A 20,345-nucleotide genomic window follows, 5' to 3' on the forward strand; every position below is an offset into this window, starting at 1 on the left:
ACAAAACAATCGTAGCAAAATGGCAGCAGCTGCATTTGTATGAAACAAGAGAGAGTGAGTCCGCGATAGCGGATGACAATTAAATAACTGTACACAAAATATTGATTTGAGTTTTAATATTTTATTAGCTCACTAAACGCAAAACATCGACAAGGAAAAAAATTTCCTAGCAAGAGTAAAGCACGGACTTCAGTGACAGTTACCCGGATGAGCCTGTTTTATTCATTTTTAACTGTTGTTATGGGGGGATAACATACCGCTGGATGGAGCGATTGACCAATCAGAATCATGTATGACACATAGCCGTATAATAACACAGAATAATAACTACTGGAACAAATGTAGATATTGCTCATTGTTAGTTAATGGATTAACTAATGTTAATTTAAAGGGCCTCACTGTAAACTACTGTTCTCTATAGTTCTTTTGCACTTTAATCAGTCTGAAACATTTGTTTACTTTATACAAGTTTGTGTATTTTTTTATTGTATTTAAATGTTATTTTTGTTATATGAAAAAGTTATTAAACCTGTTAGGAGGACAACACTTTTTGGTAACTTAATTCAATATCTTGATAATATAATATATACCCTGATAAAAGCTTCAGCAATTATTGTTACATAAAAATGTTATACTGTCACATGCCTCTTTGCTACACTACCAGTTATAGGTTTGGACACACTTGACTGGATTTATGTTCTCATGTTCTTAACAACCTTCTGATATAAAGACTTAAGGCCTGTTCACACCAGGATGAATATTCAAAATATTGAAATTTCAGTCATCAATTACTCTCCCTCGTGTCGTTCCAAACCTGTATGACTTTCATTCATCTTAGAAACACAAATTAAGATATTTCAAATTAAAACGTGGGAGATTTCTGTCCCTCCATTGAAAGTGCATTACACCAGAACTGTGAAACATCAAAAACTTCATAAAGACATCATAAAATTAATCCATAGGGCTTTTCACACTGTGCTGCGGCTTAACCCCGGGTTACCGTTGTTCTAAACGCCGCTTTTAACTCTGGGTAAAGGAACACACTTGTTTCATTCTTGTAATTTAGAAGCAGTTTGCACCACTTTTTACCTGGGGTTAGCTCCACTTTTGTAGTGCCAAACGTGTGTAGTGTGAAACAATACGGTGTTAGAATGTTATGACTATACTTGGCAACCAATAGCATGCCTCAGGTCATATTCAAGTGCTTTGGACGGTGACAGAATCAAGGCATGTTATATAAGCACTAGTTTCAGCGTTTCAGGGGAAAAATGTAAAATGGTGACAGAAAACACGACAATTAGAATTTAAAAGAGACATTCTTACTTACATTCTTTTCATTCTTACCTTTATATTCATAAAGTATACATTCATAAATAGCAGCATAAACAACATGCTCCACAAACAAGTTCACAGAAACTGAGACAGCAGAAAGCGTATCGTATCTGTTTTCTTTATTTCTTTATTTTATTAAATCCAACTGATCACACAGGTGCCTTACACGTGTGCTCACACACAACATATATGTTCTACTGTTGCTAACTTGACATTTCAGCGAGTTCATCATCAAACCAAAATGCAGTCAACCAAGTATGAAAGTTACACTGCTCAAATTAAATGGTCAGCTGTACAATCTGTGCCAGTCAGCATGCCCACCGCCCCACCAAACATATTTTGGATGAATTACAAATTTGGATGCCATCAGCATGACAGGAATCATGTCCCCCTCTGTCATTTCAAGGAATGATTGGAGAAGATGAATAAATGTGTGCTTGCTCATTTATATACAGTATGCTCTGCCAAAGTATTTGTAGCTATTTTGCTTGTGGGTCCAAAGTACTGTGTAATGTTTGGACGGGAAGTGTGCAGCAGAGAGCAGAAATACATAAAACCCCAGGTCTGTTGTAATTAATTAATCAGCAGGTTTACTTAAACTAAGACAGGAGATATGCAGGTGTTCCTAAAAGACCGTAACAGTAGGTGGCACAGTGTGTGTCCAGCATAATTAGCACACTACAAATACTCACATTGGTTTTCAGGGGATGTGTGTGTGTGTGTGTGTGTGTGTGTGTGTGTGTGTGTGTGTGTGTGTGTGTGTGTGTGTGTGTGTGTGTGTGTGTGTGTGTGTGTGTGTGTGTGTGTGTGTGTGTGTGTGTGTGTGTGTGTGTGTGTGTGTGTGTGTGTGTGTGTGTGTGTGTGTGTCTGTGTGTGTGTGTGTGTGTGTGTGTCTAATTAGATAGGAAATCATTAGAGAGGAAATCATTGTTTATCATGGGGGTTTCATTTTTGCTCTGCATCCTCTCATCAAATTCAATGAACAATCTAGAAATCCGCTGTTGATTCAACTCCCATTAGATTGTGATTAGAAATAATGGCAAGAGAAACACTGGCACAACTGATTGAATATTTGACTGCTGTGATACATTGTTGCACAGAATACACTGGACAGCAGATAAAAAAAAGACAGGAAATGACACGTTCAAACAGCAGAGGAACAAAGTACTGCTAGACTTCAGATTTCAGCTTTTTCTATAAATAGGAAATGCTGCTTCCTGATTGGCTTAGTGTACGCATGCTCTTTTTACTGCACTCTAAGCAGCCATATTGTGGAAAACTAACTTTTCCTTGCCCTTATGAAAGGTAAATTCCTTCCTCCTTATGATAGCAAATCATAACTATATTTACATAAAAAGTCTTAAAGTTACAAGATTGCAAACAGCAAGGGTAATTGATGCTGATTGGTAAATAGGTGTGTTTTATTTACAATAAAGCACGGCTATGATTGCTTCACCCAACAGATCTGTGTCACTGCGTGACACCCTTAGCAACCACCATAAGCAACATAAACAATCAATATACTGTGAAATCTGTTCCATGTAATATGATTTCGACAAAAGCAACTGTTTATTTATTTATTTATTTATTTAAGAAAGACCGACCTCTGCTGGCATTATGTCTGCGACATTCACATTTACTTTTGAGGCCACACGCTTCCCTCTCAAAGAATGTTTTCACATGTATATGTGGAAGCAGCCCACAGTTTCCGAAGTGCAGAGGAAATAACTGTATTTTAAAGTTTTCTGTTTCAGGTAGAACTGTAGTCCGTTATACTGTGTTTATGCTGGGCAACCTTCACTTCTTATGTTGCGCTGAACCGCAAACAGGTCTGGTTTCAAATAAAAGATGCAAAACGAATGTTTTCTCATGCAGAGAAATAAGCATATGTATGTGTGTGAGGAAATATCCTATATTGTGTAGATGAGAATAGTTTCTAGTCATCCATCAGATACGGTATTACATCTAGGAACATTTTCTTGTCGTTTACTGTCACTAGCCCCGTTTACATGCACACTTTTTTGCTATTCTGATTGAGATCGTTCTTATTGACGGATTCCGGTTGACTGTTTACATGGGATATTATCTAAACCGATCTGGTGTTTACATGTGCTGACGCTTTCAATCGAAATCATTTTCTGACATGCGCACACAGCTTGTCTGCCGGGTCTGGAAGCTCATTATTTCCACGTTTTCAATCCTGTCAAGATGGTGCATCACTTAATTGTCGCGTTAGTTGTAGGCATCAGCCGCGTTTCCACTGTCGGGCCAGTGCGAGCCATAAACGGGCCGTTTTATTGTATTGTGTAGGCTATTGTTCTTTGTTTATTATTGTCTTGTTTTGTATTTGCATCAGTTTTTCATTCTCATACTCATATCACACTCATTATAGCATATAATTAAATATATATTATTATTGTAAAAAAAAAAAAAAGAAGAAAAAAAGGAAGTTTTATCAGAAAACTGATCAGAAAGAAATCACTGGAAACAGCGTGATCGCAAAACAAGAGCGACTGTTTGCTGGCATTTTTGTTGTTTAATTAAATATTTAAAACCCAAGAATAGATGTTTTACCACAGGTTTACAATAAAAAGCGATACATTAATCATAATGAATTAATTTGTGTCAAAATTGCACATTAGTCACACAGAAATAAAGTGATTTACCTTTTATGACGTTTGTGAACGTTCACAAAAGAAAGAGGGCACACAACTTATTCGCGTCTGTTTCTGTTTATTTGGTAGCCTAGTAACAGGACGTATTTAAATCACATTTAGAATTAATTATCTGGCGCAAAACCAGGCATGCGCATAAAGACGTACGCTCAAAGTAATCGGATCAGCTCGTTTACATGGTGTAATCTTTCGTTTGATCGGTTCATGAAAAGGTTTATTCCACCCCCTTCAATCCGACTGAAATTTCAATCGGTTTGAGCATTTTTATTCCGATTGAGGTGTTGACATGGAGCATTTTCATTCTGATTGGACTTGCACCTGGTTATAATCGGAATACAATGCTACATGTAAACGGGGCTACTGTCAGAGACAATTTTTTCTTGAAGGATGGAATTTAAAGATTTTTAATTTAAAAAAGTAACATTAATACATATATTTTCGTCTTTAACATTTGTATTGTGGTAACCATTTTATAAAAGCAATAAGGTACTCTAGGCATGCTGCATTGTGAATACAGTCACAGCTAAAGGGGCTGTGCTTCAACAGCAAACCTCGAGTATGTTATATTGCTTACTTAAAACACTCCACACACCAAGAACTGAGACGTTCCTACATCAAGATTATCATAAAGTGTGAGTGACAATATTTGTGGCAGTAGTACTCACTAGCAGCAATGCCTCCAGCTGGTTAATATAGATTTCTTCACTGGCCAAGAAACCAGACAGAACCAGTTTCTTCATTTCCAGACCTTTTTCCATGTCTCCCTGAAACAGAAACACATACAATACAGATAAATCAGGCGAATCTAAAAACATATAACACGCACTGGGGCTATCAAGCTTCAAAACTGATGCAAAATCAAAATGGTCCAAATGACTTATGCTATTGTATTTCACATTCACATTCACATTGTGACATTCACTGCACTGCAGTAAAAACCGAAAGCTGCTTGGTATAAAAGTGATTTCTATGTGAGTGGTGCTTTATAAATTGCTACACTATTGACAAAGGACCTGTTTTTGTAATGAAATTTTGCCATAATTTCACTAATGTAAGATTGTCAGTGAATAACTTAAATTGCAGCCTGTTATCATACAATGCATCTATATAGCTTTAGAGGATTGGTAAAATAGTGCGGAAGTAATAAGAACATTTTGTCATTTTGGAACTTGGCAGCAACAAGTTTAGCCAGGATATTCTTCAAAAATGTACATTTTATGCACCACAGTAAAAAGAAAGTAATACAAGTGGACAACATGAAGGTAAGAATATGATGAGAGAATTTTCATTTTAGGATTACCTAATTCACTCTTGCACATTTTACGGCAGTTTCAAAATCAAGTGGCCCTAATAAGTGTGTTCATTTGACTTCAAAACAGATGAATATTTTAGGTTGGTTCATGCACATATCATGGCAGTTCGAATCAAATGAAATGTCCGTTAAGTGGAGTTTAAAGGTTAATGCTCTATTATGTTTGAAAATAACATACCACCCTACACTAAATGCAACCGACAGTGTTAAGAAAGAAAATGTGAGACAAAAAAACACATTTGCTGAAGCAACCAAGCCATTTAACCTTGTTTTTACAGTACATGACTTCAAGCTATTTTGGTGAACCATGTTACCCAGGACTTGAACCAAAGAGCTCTGCATCGCAAGCGCAATGCTGTACCAGGTGAGCTACCAAGCAAGTTTACTTACAGCGGAAAAGCAATAAATATGGAGAAAGCTATGTGACACAAATGTCAAAATGTATTAGTTTGCAAATCATACACTATGGTAAAGGTGTTTTGAGGTGATTGGTATTGAAAATCAATTCATTACTAATGGCCCTCCAATACAAGCCATGGTAGCAGATAAGAGACTACTGGCTCACCTGGCAGATAAAGATAATCCGTGGTTAAAACTAACTTTTAAGATCTGGCATCAAGTTTGTAAAAATAATAAACTAACCAAGGCAGTGACGATGTTAAGATGGTGTGCCTATTACATGGAATTTGTACCCAATAGACATGATAAAAGATCCCATGAGTGGGCAGAGAAAGGCCTCACCTCTTACTTTACATTTACACATAACGGACAACTAACAATCAAACTCTCAAGGTGAAACATGGTCTGGTAAATCAAGACTTCTATTGTTATCTACAAATGAGAAATAGATATGATGAAATTACAAAGGGGGGCGCAGACAGAAGAGTCAGCATCATTCTGAATAAACACAAATCTGGAAATAGGCACAGCAATGGACAAGAATGACTGGGAAGTAATGTGTAAAATGCAGTGGAAGACAACTAAAGGCGTGCATACACTGATTTTTGTCTGATTTTGAGCCGAATTCTTACTCGTGCGACTCTTTTTCAGGTCGGGCCGATTTTCAGCTTTGTTCCCTTCCCTAATAATAATAATAATAATAATAATAATAATAATACAATAATACTAATAATAATTTAATACATAAATTGGAAATGCTAAATCATCTTGATATTGATAGCTGATGCTTGTTTTGAAAATATCTCTGGATACATGATATTGTCTATAGGCGCAACCCAGCACGAGGGTTTATCGCGCTGATTCGCGCATATTTCACACATATAGTGTGAGCAGTGAAGTCGCAGCTCGACGTTCGGACCGTGTAGTGTGAGCACATAAATCCTGAGCTTTGGCTTTACATCGCATGCGATCTACTCGTTCAGTGTGAGTTGCACAGTGTATGTCCGCCTTTACTCGTTAACTTGGAGAGCATTTGGATGGAAAAACTTAATGAGATTTTTACCCCAGCATACCAGAAAGCATACCAAAACATAGGAACAGGGTGCTGGAGACTGTGTGGCGACAGCGACGCTAATCATTATCACTTATTCTGGGCCTACCGAAAGGCTGTACCCTTTTGGCAAGAGGTACACAGATTCTTAGAGAATATTTTTCAAACTAATATCCCTTTTGATTTCTTACACATGTACCTAGGTCTGGAAACCCCAAATCTGACTTTAACAGAATCCTAAACAAGTACTTATCTGCAGTTGTTGTCAGCCAGAAAAGCCCTGACAAGAAAATGGCTTCAACCAAATTAGTCTGTAATCATAATTTGTGTGAAAAGGAACAAAAGTGGTTTGTGTTTTACTGCCTTTAGTGTTCATTTCAGCTGGGAACTGTAGTGAATCATATGGATAGGTAAATTTTTGTTGTGATATTCAAGAAATTGGCACCACCTGTAGTTAATCAAGCCGTGTGTTCAGATTTTCCTACTACTAGTCTGTTCTGATTTTATTTCTCTCTCTGGCGTGAAATTTCTCAGGCACAGACACACCCTGAGAATTCACCCATCCAGGTACAAAGTTCAAACTGTTTCTGTGTTTGTGTGTTCAAACAAAGACACAGACATGCTATCTAAACCCAGCCATTTGAACAAACACCTGTGAATATGAGTGAAAGAGGAAAACTTAAGGAGCCTTCAAGTGTAATCCAACTTTCAAATGTCTGCTTCCATGTTTTTGCTCCAAATAAGCCTTTAAACCAAATCCCCCTTTGAACTTTCCATTTACAACAGCTCTTGCTCATGAGTTCATAAAAAATATTTAGCAACAATTACTGTATGTGTAAATTCTCCCACCATGTCTGTCCACCAAAACCACCACAAATATATGAGGATAAATCAAAACATGACTGGGTCTGCTTGAAACCCATGAAATTTGATTGCATAAAGGAATAAACAGCAGTTCTATCTGAAAAGACAGGAAGTACCACCCTTATGACTAACTGCATAAAGAAAGCGGCCAAATATCCCCACCATTGCCCTTATAATTCACTCACAAACCCTCCTTTGTCCAGGGCACTATTTATTCTGTGACTCTCTTGAAGGGGAAAAATGAACACATTTCAGACTAAAGTTAGGCCAGGACTCGTTATGACAGTTATGAATATCCTAATACTGGACGTGTAACGAATAAAAAAGGATTACTTTTGAAACAGACTGTGAAAACCCCGAAGAACCCTTTAAAGACCCTCAAAGGGATAGTTCACCCAAAAATGTATATTCTGTTATCATTTATTCAGTCACGTTGTTCCAAAACTTACTTTCTTCTGTGTAACATGACAGATATTTTTAAAATAATGTTGGGTTACACTTTATTTTAAGGTGTCATTGTTACAGTGTAATTATATATTTAAGTACTGAGTACTTAAATATATAAGCAACTACATATAAAGCAACTACATATACTTACTATAGGGTTAGGGTAGGATTAGGATTTGGTTGAGGGTTTAGTTGCATGTAATTATGCATAATTTACTGTTATTACTATGGTAAGTACATGTAACATATATAACAAGGACACTGTAAAATAAAGTGTTACTGAATGTTGTTACCAAATTTTGGTAACCATTAAATTTAATTTTAGGGAGACCAAAAACCAAAAAAAAAAAAAAAAATTTAAAATGAGAGCGATTTGAATTCATGTGTGTTGAGGTTCAGAATTTAAGTGTTGCACAGCAGCTTTTATTTAATGAATAGCAGTGACTACGGTGCCCAGTGCTGATAGCGATACGATATTGATAAGGAATGACGACACAGGAAGAAAATTATTTATAAACACAGTTAGTGTCATTAGTGAAAGACAAAGAATGGGCAAACATGACAAAAGAGGAAGTTACAGAGACTGAGAAGTTCCTAGACTGTCTAAACAGACAATGTACAGCCAGACCAAGAAATGCATTCGTCTACCAGAATATATTGTTAATATTAATGAATGTCCATGTTAGACTGAAGTGAGTCTGGGAAGTTCTTCTAAGTGTCACTTATTTTCCTATTTGAAATGGAAAAAAGTTGTGAAAAAAGTATTTGCAAGCCTTAATTTCTTCTGTGAGAAAATCATCTGATTTTGACTGAACACATCAAAATATCTGTAACTGATGAGAGCTGTGACACAATGGATATTGCACATGCTCTTCACACGTTGAGCTTTGGTGCTCACACATATGATGCAGGTTTGAGTCTGCAAGATATCCTGAAACTAGAAACAAACAAGCAAAAGTCAGCCTCTAAATTTAGGGATTTTATATTAGTAATGATCCACTGACATTGGCCCACCATTTATTATACTAATAGAATGCTAATAGAAGGTTCATTTAAAATTAGCAGTTGTGATTAGTTTTCATTAAGGTGAAACACTATTTATTTGTGGTGCTTGCTTTTTCAACAAAAAAAAAAAAAAAAAACTTGCTTTTTAAAGACGTGTTAAATTTCAGCAAACTTCCTACATATTTTGTGCTATGGACATGAACAATACCTCAAATTTTGGTGGAGGAAAGGTGTGCATTATTTGGTGGATGATAAGAGTGACAAGATGGGAAATAAAATATTGACTTCCACTGAAAGGGAAGTATAAAATATCTATTTTATACACTACCATTCAAAAGTTTGGGTCCAGTAAGATTTCTTAAAGCAATGAATACTTATTCAGCAAGGATGCATTAAATTGACAAAAAGTTACAGTAAACACACTGTTACAAAATTTCTATTTTAAATAAATTATGTTCTTTTGAACTTTACATTAATCAAAGATTGTAATATATATATATTAAGCAGAACAGCTGTTTTCAACATTGATTATAATAAAAAAAAAATCTTGAGCACCAAATCAGCATATTAGAATGATTACTGAAGGATCATGTGACACTGAAGACTGGAATAATGGCTGCTGAAAATTCAGCTTTATCATCAAAGGAATAAATTACATTTACTGTAATTTACAGAAAAACAGATATTTTAAACGGTAGTTTACTGTATTACTGTTTTACTGTATTTTTGATCAAATAAATGCAGCCTTGGTGAGTATAAAAAATAAACAAAATAAAAAATTGGCAACAATTTATTTTAAGGGGATATAGTTACACATTACTACATGTACTTGCTATAGTAACAGTAACAGAAAATTATGCATAATTACAAGTAACTAATTATGTTATTATGTCCTAAATCAAACCCTAACCGTAACCATAAATCTATAGTAAGTATATGAATTTAATTAATTTTACTCAGTACTTACTTGGATACAATGTAACTATGTCACCTTAAAATAAAGTGTAAGATAAATAAAGTGTAAAATAAATAGAGAGAGAGAGAGAGAGAGAGAGAGAGAGAGAGAGAGAGAGAGAGAGAGAGAGAGAGAGAGAGAGAGAGAGAGAGAGAGAGAGAGAGAGAGAGAGAGAGAGAGAGAGAGAGAGAGAGAGAGAGAGAGAGAGAGAGAGAGAGAGAGAGAGAGAGAGAGAGAGAGAGAGAGAGAGAGAGAGAGAGAGAGGCAGAGATATAGGGATATACCAAAATATCAGAGAGATTGCGGGGTGGGCTTTTTGGGGGTATATTCTGACCACTTAACATTTTATGTCAAAATATAAAATATAAACAATTTAGTAAACTAAGAACTGCTCCTCTTTATCCTCATTCAAAACATGTGCTGCTTAACAGCTAAAATGTCTTTTTTCTTTTTAAGCTCATTATACTGTCCATCTTCTGTGTACATGGACAACAGTAACTCAAACTCACATGATTCAGGTCAGTCTAAAACTTAACCCTTTTAGAAGCACAGACTTAGACATAGAAGCACAGACATTTGGTGCACAGACCGTGCACCAAATGTATTGTGAGAGAAATGTTATAAAGGGATAGTTCACCCAAACTAATGAAAATTCGATCAAAATTTACTCTCACTCACTCTCGTATGTAAAAAAACAACAACAAAAAAACAACAACAACAACAACAACAACAAAAAAAGGTCAGACAGGTTTGGAATGACATGATGGTGAGAAAATATTAACAGAATTTTTATTTTAGGGTAACTGTGCCTTTACGAGAATGGTGTGTTTATGGCCTGTGAATGTGAGTGTCCAACTATAGAGAATATGAGATTGTGCTAATGATAGCCACAAAGTGAAGTAACTGCTGGTGGAGTCTGAGGAAGCATGGATGCTCTTATAGAAACACTAAACATCCCAAACCAAACAAACTATACCAAATGAAATGCCAAAGAGTCAAAATCACAGCAACAGTTGGTGAATAAACATCTGTATTTGTGCAAAAACTGGCCCAGTTTCTGCCTTTATCTGAGTGATTTCTGTCTCGACAATTGTGTTAGAACAGGATAAAGATCATTAAGACCATACAGACTCACCGTTGCTACATATGACTGGTACAAACTAAGCAAAAGGGAACTGAACAAACACTAAAGCCACGTCGTGAAATGTTTTAATACTTTTCTACCTTACTATTTTTAGCCATTGAGACCAGCAGAGGAAGAGAAAAGTGCTGTCTTGTCTCTTCACCTCTCAGCCTGTCTCTCTCTCTCACCTTAAACGCCTGTAGTTCCATTGGGGTAAATGGACAGTCCAAGTCCATCTCATTGTCAAACAAATCTTCATCCTCCAGAACTTTGTCCAAAAGACCAAGCACCTCATCCTCATCCTCCTCCATGCTGGCGGCTGATCCCTCTCTCTCCTCTCCCTGCGTTTCACTCACTGCTTTCCTTCCTTTCAAGTTTTGACAAGCCACCTATGACAGATCAATGCCTCCACTGGAATTCTACCTCCTCTGCCCACTGAGGGTTTTTTTCTCTCTCTCACCGAAACGGTAACATGTCCTCCCTCTCACACAAACACAGAAAGAGCTACTTGCTTCCTCTCTCTCGTATACACACACACACATCGAATGGCCCGCCTCTGCACTCTCACACACACACACACACACACACACACACACACACACACACACACACACACACACACACACACACACACACACACACAGGCTTGAGCTGATCACGTCCCTCCCCCTGACCGCAGTTCTGTCTTCCTGGTGTGTGTCAATTCCGGGTGCCCTGGGTTAAGAGACTGTCCACCATTTTTCTTTCTGGCCTTAACAGGTCTCTTTATTATTTTCTAACTCTCTTTATTATTCACACTTTATTTTATGTGTCTTTAACTACTATGTACAAACATTTAAATAAATAATTTGATACAAAGCATTTATTGCGTAAAGGCATGTATTTAAAAAAATAGCTGCATGTGATTACAGATGTAATTCATTTCTGTAGGTATCTATAATTACACTGTTAACCAGGGCTGTGCAAAGACAGGTCGCTTGTGGCACCTTTAAACCTAACCATACCACCAAACCTGTCCCTAACCTTACCCGTATCCCACCACAATAACAACAAAACTGTTTTGCAATACAAATACTTAAGTACATTGTACCTAACATTTATCATTCTTTTTTATGTAAGTACACAGTAGTTAAAACACCTTTTATAAAGTGTGAACTTTTTGGGTTACACTTTATTTTATGGTATGCATGTTACAGTGTAATTATGCATTTAAGTACTGTGTAATAATAATTAACAACATGCATATGCTATAGGGTTAGGGCTAGGATTGCGGTTTGGTTTAGGGTTAGTTGCATGTAATTATACATAATTTATTGTTATTACTACAGTAACTACACACTGTTTTACACACTGTAAAATAAAGTGTTACCACTTTTTGTGTGGTTGTTCCTGTTGAATTCAAGTATTATACAATGACTTAAACCTGAATGAGTTTAATAGCAGGTTTAATCACTGGTTAATCTCAAGACTGTAGGGCCAACCTACATTCTTAAAAATAAAGGTTCCAAAACTGGGTTTTTACAGTGATGCCAAAGAACCATTTTGGGTTCCCCAAACAGGGCTCCAGACTGCGACCTAATGGTGCATGGTCCCCGATGCGTCTAAATTTTGTTAGAGGTCGCACTGATGACACCACCACGTTGCCCAACTGATAAGAACCGCTATTTCTGTTGCATATGAGAAACAAAACATGAGAGAGTGAAACAAAACTGCGCTACTCGTTTAAGCTGTACTGCACGGACCATTTATAAGCTCGGACCAATATTAGTCAGCACAGTGCGAGCTCAGAACAGGTACTCTTGGGCCGATCTTGAGTATGCGACGCCATTACTACTTAGCGCTGGGAAAATAATGAATATTAGAATAAACTATAGAATAATGTATATTATTCACATGTATTTATACACATTATTATTCGTACAACCTTTTGAAAGTGAAATTCAAGCACTTTTTAAGGGCTTTAAAGTGCTTCACACTTTTTCCAACAATTCAAAGGTCTAAATATTATCCAATTTTAATGTTATTTTAATGATGATTTGTAAAACTAAAAGTTTATAGATGTAGGAAAACTAACACTTATTTAAAAAGCCATGAAATTACAACTATAACCAGTAGATGGTGGCAGAGGAGCACTTATTAACTTATTAGCCATCTCAACCACTGATTGAACGACTTCACATAAATGTAGACTTAAAAAAAAATTGAAGTCGGGTCGATGTCTACTAGTCGCTGATTACATCATTAATGAACAAATAAGCCTGAGCCTTGAGCTGGGAGTCAAACCCAGGTTGCCTTGTGCGCAGTTATGGCTTTGACACAATGCTGCCCACAATTGCTCCTATATAACAGCTTATTTTTGTCAGTTCTTTTGTCTTTGAGTCGTTATATTTCTCACAGATTTCTGCTAGTTCTAAATCAGATACAGACACGGTAGCACAGTGAAGATTACATCTATATGAATGCATTAGTGACTGTGTGAATTAATTCTACCTGACAGCGTCTCTCTACCAAGTGAAGCTGTGGGTTTTAGTTACTAAGAAATATATGCTAGAACTTTTCAGTTTCTAAGCTATTTTATTGATAAATCACAGAACAGTGTTGACAATACATTTCTTCGCTTCCGAATGTTTGTGTGTGCGAGCGATCTGCAGATGATGTGCAAGCTTCTGTTTGTGTGTGTGTGTGTTACAACACAGCAGTGCTTTAGTTTAGAATGGCAATTAACTTATGTGTACAATAATCTGTTTAAAACGCGCATTCATACCATCTGACCATCCAGATAGTATGATCAAACATATCTTGTGAAGCGCTCTATATTTGCGCACTTTATTTGTCATTGTTGGAAGCAGAGCGCAAAAGTGGACTTTAAAGTTTTCACATCCTTTTGCGCCCTCAATAGGCCACGATCAGCGAATAGTCGAAGTCAAGCCTTAAGTGTCATGGCAGAGAATCAAAGTCGACTAGTCTGTGCAAACCCTTATTTCAACTCCCTAATTTACGGAAAAAGTAGGAAATCACAAAGTCATGAAAAACAAAAACTTTACACAGAAAACAAGTAAAGAGTGCTCATTTTATAATCACTGAAGATGACGGTCAGATCAGTATGATACTATAGAACAACAATGGTACTTTTAATAAGAGTAGAATATTTAACATAATATTTCAAATGAGGTTTTTGCACGTTACTGTTGTTAATAAAAGTCAATTTTATCTGCATATCAATTCAAGCTCAGTGCTTTACTGATATTTTTCCAATAAACAAACATGAAATATTATTAGTAACTGCACTTATTAATGCAAATTGTATGCAATGAAGTAAAAAAGCGATTATGTAAAAAAGTAATTTTATGATTAAATTAACTTTATGATAAATTTTCCCCCAGCGATACCAGATCAGGTTCTGGCGCCACCATCTGTTCACACCTCGGCCACAGTTTTAGCTCAACATGGCGAACAAGACGTCGAAAACAGCAGCAACCCGTCTGAACCTGAACTGGAGCCCGGGCTTGCTAAAGCTTTTGAGGAAATGACAAAAAAGATCATGCTCCAAATCAGCGAAAAGCTGGATCCTTTGGCGAAAACAGTCACGTCGCATACAACCGAGCTGAAACGAGCTAATGAGCGCCTGGACGAAGCGGAAGCCAGAATACTACAGCTAGAAACGGCTACCGAGCCTCTCGCTGCTAAAACACAGGCCCTAGAGGAGAAAGTCAAGGCCTTCGCTGACCATATTGACGATTTGGAAAACAGGGGACGGCGAAAGAATATATGTATCTTTAATATCCCCGAAGACACAGAAGGCGAAAATGCCCCAGGTTTTTTTGAAAACTGGCTGGCAACTTTCCTCGGCGTGGATATGAAGGGTGGCCGTGTCAAGCTTGAGCGTGCACACCGCTCCCTCGCACCCAAACCCGGGGATGGCCAGCGGCCGCGCCCGGTCATTGTCAGGGTACACTCGTTCCCAGATAAGCAGAGAGTGATGGCGGCGGCGCGACGGAAAGCGGTGGAAGGCGACATTACTATGGGCGGCAAGCGGATTTATTTCTACAATCACCTCTCTGCTGCAGTGCTGCGGAAACGAAAAGAGTTTGCGGAGGCTAAAAAGCGTCTCAGAGATATTGGCGCACAATACTCCATGCTCTACCCAGCGAAGCTACAGGTGTCGTTCAACGGGATAAAGAAAACCTTCCTTTCGCCAGCCGATGTTTTTTCTTTTGTGTCCGGTGTTGCAAACCAAGGTTGAGGAACGTTTATTTACTATGACGCAGTGGGTTATATCATGTGTGTGTTCACACATCCATCTTATGAAGACTGTAAGTCAGTCCCTGTTGTGTTTAAGATTTTATTTATATTACCCGCTTGCATGTGTTTTATACTAATATTGGTTGAGAAAGCGATCTGCATTCAGATTTGATCACATATTTACTCGCGGACGCTTGCTTTTGTCCCTACCACGTTTTGTATAAGTTCTGGCAAGTGTTTATGCACCTCTTTAGGGCGCATTCTAAAAAGGTGGCCCCCATAAAATCTCCCCTCAAAAGAACTTTTATGTTATAGTTTTCTATACCTTACAATTTTACATTTTTCCTTTTCTTCTACTATTGTCCTTTGCTGTTCTTTTTTCCCCCTCATGTCTAGTGAGGTTTGGTTGGTCGTTATGCTCAGCTCTGATCTGGTTATTTTTTGTATTTTACGATGCATCATTAGGTTGTCGAAATTGCTTTATTGTGCAAGGTTTAATTACTTGTTATATTAATAATCTTGATAATGTCAAATAATAACGTCAAATTTAGTTAATGGAATGTGAGGGGTTTGCGAGGCAGGGTTAAACAGAGAAAAGTATTTGCTTTACTAAAAAAGGAGAAAATTGATGTGGAGTGCTTCAGGAATCGCATCTTAATGATAGTGAGCATCTTAGATTGAAATATGGTTGGGTTAGCCAGGTTTACTTTTCCTCTTTCACCACCAGCAGTAGGGGTGTTGTAATACTTATAAGTAAGAAAATACCATTTAATTTAAAGACGTGTGTCAAGGACACACGTGGAAGATATGTTATTATTAAGGGAATCTTACAGGGAGAAGAAACTACTGTGATGAACCTACTGCCCTCCTAATTATTCTCCTGATCTTTTAACAAAAGCATTTTTAGAATTTACAGAAATATCGTCATCTGTAGCTTTAGTGGGGGGTGACTTTAACTGCTTGCTCAATCCCCTAATCGATAAGCATCCCTCGCGTAGCTCTGCTTTAACAAACCAGGCGAACGATGTGTGGCAAACTTTACACCCATCCGACAAACAATTTACATTTTACTCCCCTCCTCATAAATGCCACACTCGTATAGATTATTTATTTGTCCCGAAGTCCCTCATACAATATGTTTCATCTTGCGAAATTGGGAACATTGTTGTTAGTGATCATGCTATGGTTTGTCTGAAATTGACTACTGCTGGACATTTTGCAGGAAGCAGGAGATGGAGATTTGATTCACGCCTTCTAAGAGATGAGAAATTTGTATCTTATATGACTAGTGAATTTAAAATCTTTATGGATATAAATTCACAGTCTACTGAAGACCCCTCTCTACTTTGGGAGACTTCAAAAACATATATCAGAGGTTTAGTAATTGGCTACTCTGCCTCTAAGAAACGAAGGCAATCAGAGCTCCAGTCAAAGCTTGAGAAAGATTTAAAGGATATTGAGAAAATGTTAACTTCATCATCTGACCCATTATTATTACAAAATAAATGCGCTTTGCAAGCCGCATTAGACGCCTTGTTAACCCAACGGGCTAAGAGTTCTATTCTCTTTTCTAGACAGCGACTATATGAATTTGGGGATAAACCCAGCAAGTATCTCTCTTACTTGACTAAAGTCGAATCAGATCCTCAAATAATCACCTCAATAGTTGATACTGCCGGTATTCGTTATTTTGATAATAAAAACATAAACAAGATCTCGACTGTTCAGAGCGTCATCTATGTTTGTTCTCGTTCATGTTCTCATAGCATTATACTTACTTCCTGTTGTCGAATGCGCATGCGTCACGTCTGAACGCGTTGTTGTCTTTGGAGCTCCATCGATTTGATTTATAATTCTTGATTTTACTCTTTAAACTTACTTACAACAAACATTTTCTACTTTTCCTCACTGAGTAGCACTACTGCTCAAACCTCATAGTTACAACGCGGACTGTTGAGCAGACGCGTCTCAAGCCTATTAGTGATCCAACGCTGGATACTCTTATAGGTTACGTTCGTGGATCACGGCTGAACGCGTCTTCTCAACACTCACTTACAAACATTTTTTCGCCTATCGTGCGTCTACTCTACACCTGTACCACTAAAAAGACGGATTATATGTATGACTTCAGTCATAAATTAGTATTAATATTGATAGCAGCACTGGTAGCGTCGTTGCTAAATTACTGTCAATCTGTTAAAATGGCGAATATATCAGATGTAAGTAGTCTACCTTTTGGTGCAGGTGAGGACACATTTGAGCTGCATGCGGTGCAGTCTGAGCTGGAAGCTGTTGAGAAACAGATCCACGACCTTTTAGTGAGACAAGCCGAACTGATAGACCGGCGGTTAGCTCTTGAAACATCACGCGCCGATGCACACAAATCAGAGATTAACGTTACTAACCCGCTGACTCCGTGCGTTACTCAGCATCGGTCCCGAGCGCCGAGGTCGCGATCAGCCATGGTCTCGTTCACTCCGGCTCCAACACGCCACCACGAAGCCTGGATATTTCCGCAGCGGAAGACGCGAGTCAGGTCTAGACCAAGACCCTCTCCGACCCTCCCGGTTTTCGAGTTATCCACACAAAACCGCTTCTCCCCTCTTCACGAAACAGAACGCGATGCTGTGATCATCGGCGATTCCATCATTCGGCACGTCCACGCTATATTAGGTAAAAGGAAGGTGCACAGTCACTGCTTTCCTGGTGCTCGTGTTTCTGAAATCGCTGCTCACGTTCCCGAGATTCTGAACGATAACGAGCGCGTCGGAACTGTGGTCTTGCACGCGGGAGTGAACGACATCAGGCTGCGCCAGACGGAAGTTCTGAAGAAAGACTTCAGGAATCTGATCGATAGGGTACGCAGCACATCGCCTGATATAACGATCATTGTGTCAGGACCGCTTCCCACGTACCGTCTAGGACATGACAAGTTTAGTAGATTATTCGCGCTAAATGAATGGTTAACGTCATGGTGCAATGAGCAGAAACTGCTCTTTGTAAATAATTGGAATCTGTTTTGGGAGCGTCCTAGGCTTTTCCGTGCTGATGGCTTACACCCAAGCAGATTCGGAGCGGATCTTCTGTCGGATAACATCTCCAAAATGTTAAATACCTTTTGACTAGTAACCAAAAGTCCAAATCATAGTCTCTGCTGCACCAAATTAACTGATATAAATACTAGTGTAGATCATTGCATAGAAATTGTGTCTATTCCTCGTTTAGTGCGATCAAATAATAAATCTACTGCAGGATCTAGGAAAAATCTAATTGTTATTAAAACAGAAAATGTTGCTATTAGTAAACAAAAACAATTTCTAAAGCTAGGTCTTTTAAACATTAGATCACTCACACCTAAGGCAGTTATTGTAAATGAAATAGTCACAGATAATAGCATCGATGTACTTTGCCTTACTGAAACCTGGCTTAAACCAAATGATTATTTCGGTCTAAATGAGTCTACTCCATCAGGATACTCCTATAAGCACGAGCCCCGTCTGATTGGTCGTGGCGGCGGTATTGCAACAATCTATAGAGATTTTCTTAGTGTTACTCAGAAAACGGGTTATAAGTTTATTTAATTTGAAGTACTTGTACTAAATGTTACGCTCTTAGATGCTAGAAAAACATCCCTATTATCTTTAGCCTTGGCTACCGTATATAGACCGCCAGGGCCTTACGCTGATTTCCTAAAAGAATTTGCAGATTTTCTCTCAGACCTATTGGTCAATGTCGATAAAGCTTTAATTGTTGGAGATTTTAACATACACGTAGATAATCAAAATGATGCGTTAGGGGCTGCGTTTATAGATTTATTAAACTCCTTTGGGGTTAAGCAAAACGTTACCGGACCAACTCATCGTTTTAATCATACACTCGATTTAATTATATCACATGGAACCGATCCAACCGATATAGATATCATTCCACAAGTTTCCATGATGTAACTGACCATTACATGGTAACTTGCATATTACGTACCCCTGTAATATATCATGCTGCGCCGCGTTATCGATTAGGCAGAACAATCCTTCCATCCACCATAGATCATTTTTCAAATTGCTTATCGGATCTGTCTCAGATGCTCAGTGAACCCAAACAAACAGATGAACTAGAGGAACTAACCAGCACTATGAGCACCATTCTCTCTGGAACACTGGATATTGTTGCACCTATTAGACTAAAAAAGGTCAGAGAGAAAATTAAAGCACCATGGTACAACAATACTACGCGTGTTCTAAAGAGAGAAACCCGTAATTTAGAGCGTAAATGGAAACAAACTAATTTAGAGGTTTTTAGAATCGCTTGGAAAGACAGTACGTCACGTTATAAAAAGGCCCTAAAAGTAGCCAGGGCTGAGCACCTCCGCAAACTAATAGAAAATAACCAAAACAATACTAGGTTTTTATTTAACACCGTGGCTAGACTAACAAATAAACAAGTGTCACCTGAACAAAATATTCCGTTACAGTTTAGTAGTAATGATTTCATAAAATTTTTCACTGACAAAATAGAAAACATCAGAACCACAATTGTAAACGTTCAATCCTCAATCGCACCTTATAACTCAGCCTCGATTATCACCCCGCAAGAACAATTACAGTGCTTTACAACTATAGAACAAATAGAGTTAAATAAACTTATCACTTCCTCTAAAACAACATGTTTATTAGATCCCATACCAACTAAACTACTGAAAGTAGTGTTACCTATAGTGGAAGAGCCTCTCCTCAATATTATTAACTCGTCTTTAACTTTAGGTCATGTTCCAAGAACATTTAAACTGGCAGTTATAAAACCACTCATTAAGAAACCACAATTAGACCCAAATAACCTAGCAAATTATAGACCCATTTCAAATCTTCCATTTATGTCTAAAATACTAGAAAAAGTTGTGTCTGCCCAACTAGGGTCTTTCTCACAAGAAAATGACATCTATG

At 37.7% G+C, this 20,345-nt stretch overlaps 1 protein-coding gene across 2 annotated transcripts in view; it reads right to left on the minus strand.

The window, feature by feature from the left end:
• The window catches only part of abr (ABR activator of RhoGEF and GTPase), a 409,594-nt gene that overhangs the window by 233,927 nt on the left and 155,322 nt on the right, over nucleotides 1-20,345 (minus strand). The window contains exons 1-2 of one of the 2 annotated variants that reach the window (XM_081366270.1): nucleotides 11,352-11,773; nucleotides 4,673-4,771 (exon numbers count right to left, since the gene is read on the minus strand). In XM_081366270.1, coding sequence (XP_081222396.1) covers nucleotides 4,673-4,771; nucleotides 11,352-11,474 — 222 coding nt within the window. In that variant the 5' untranslated portion in view covers nucleotides 11,475-11,773. Of the gene's footprint in view, nucleotides 1-4,672; nucleotides 4,772-11,351; nucleotides 11,774-20,345 lie in introns of those variants that run through there. The other variant, XM_081366269.1, reaches the window with a different exon arrangement.

The sequence above is a fragment of the Scardinius erythrophthalmus genome (genome assembly GCF_964197995.2).
Source record: "Scardinius erythrophthalmus genome assembly, chromosome: 5".
Taxonomy (NCBI): Eukaryota; Metazoa; Chordata; class Actinopteri; order Cypriniformes; family Leuciscidae; genus Scardinius; species Scardinius erythrophthalmus.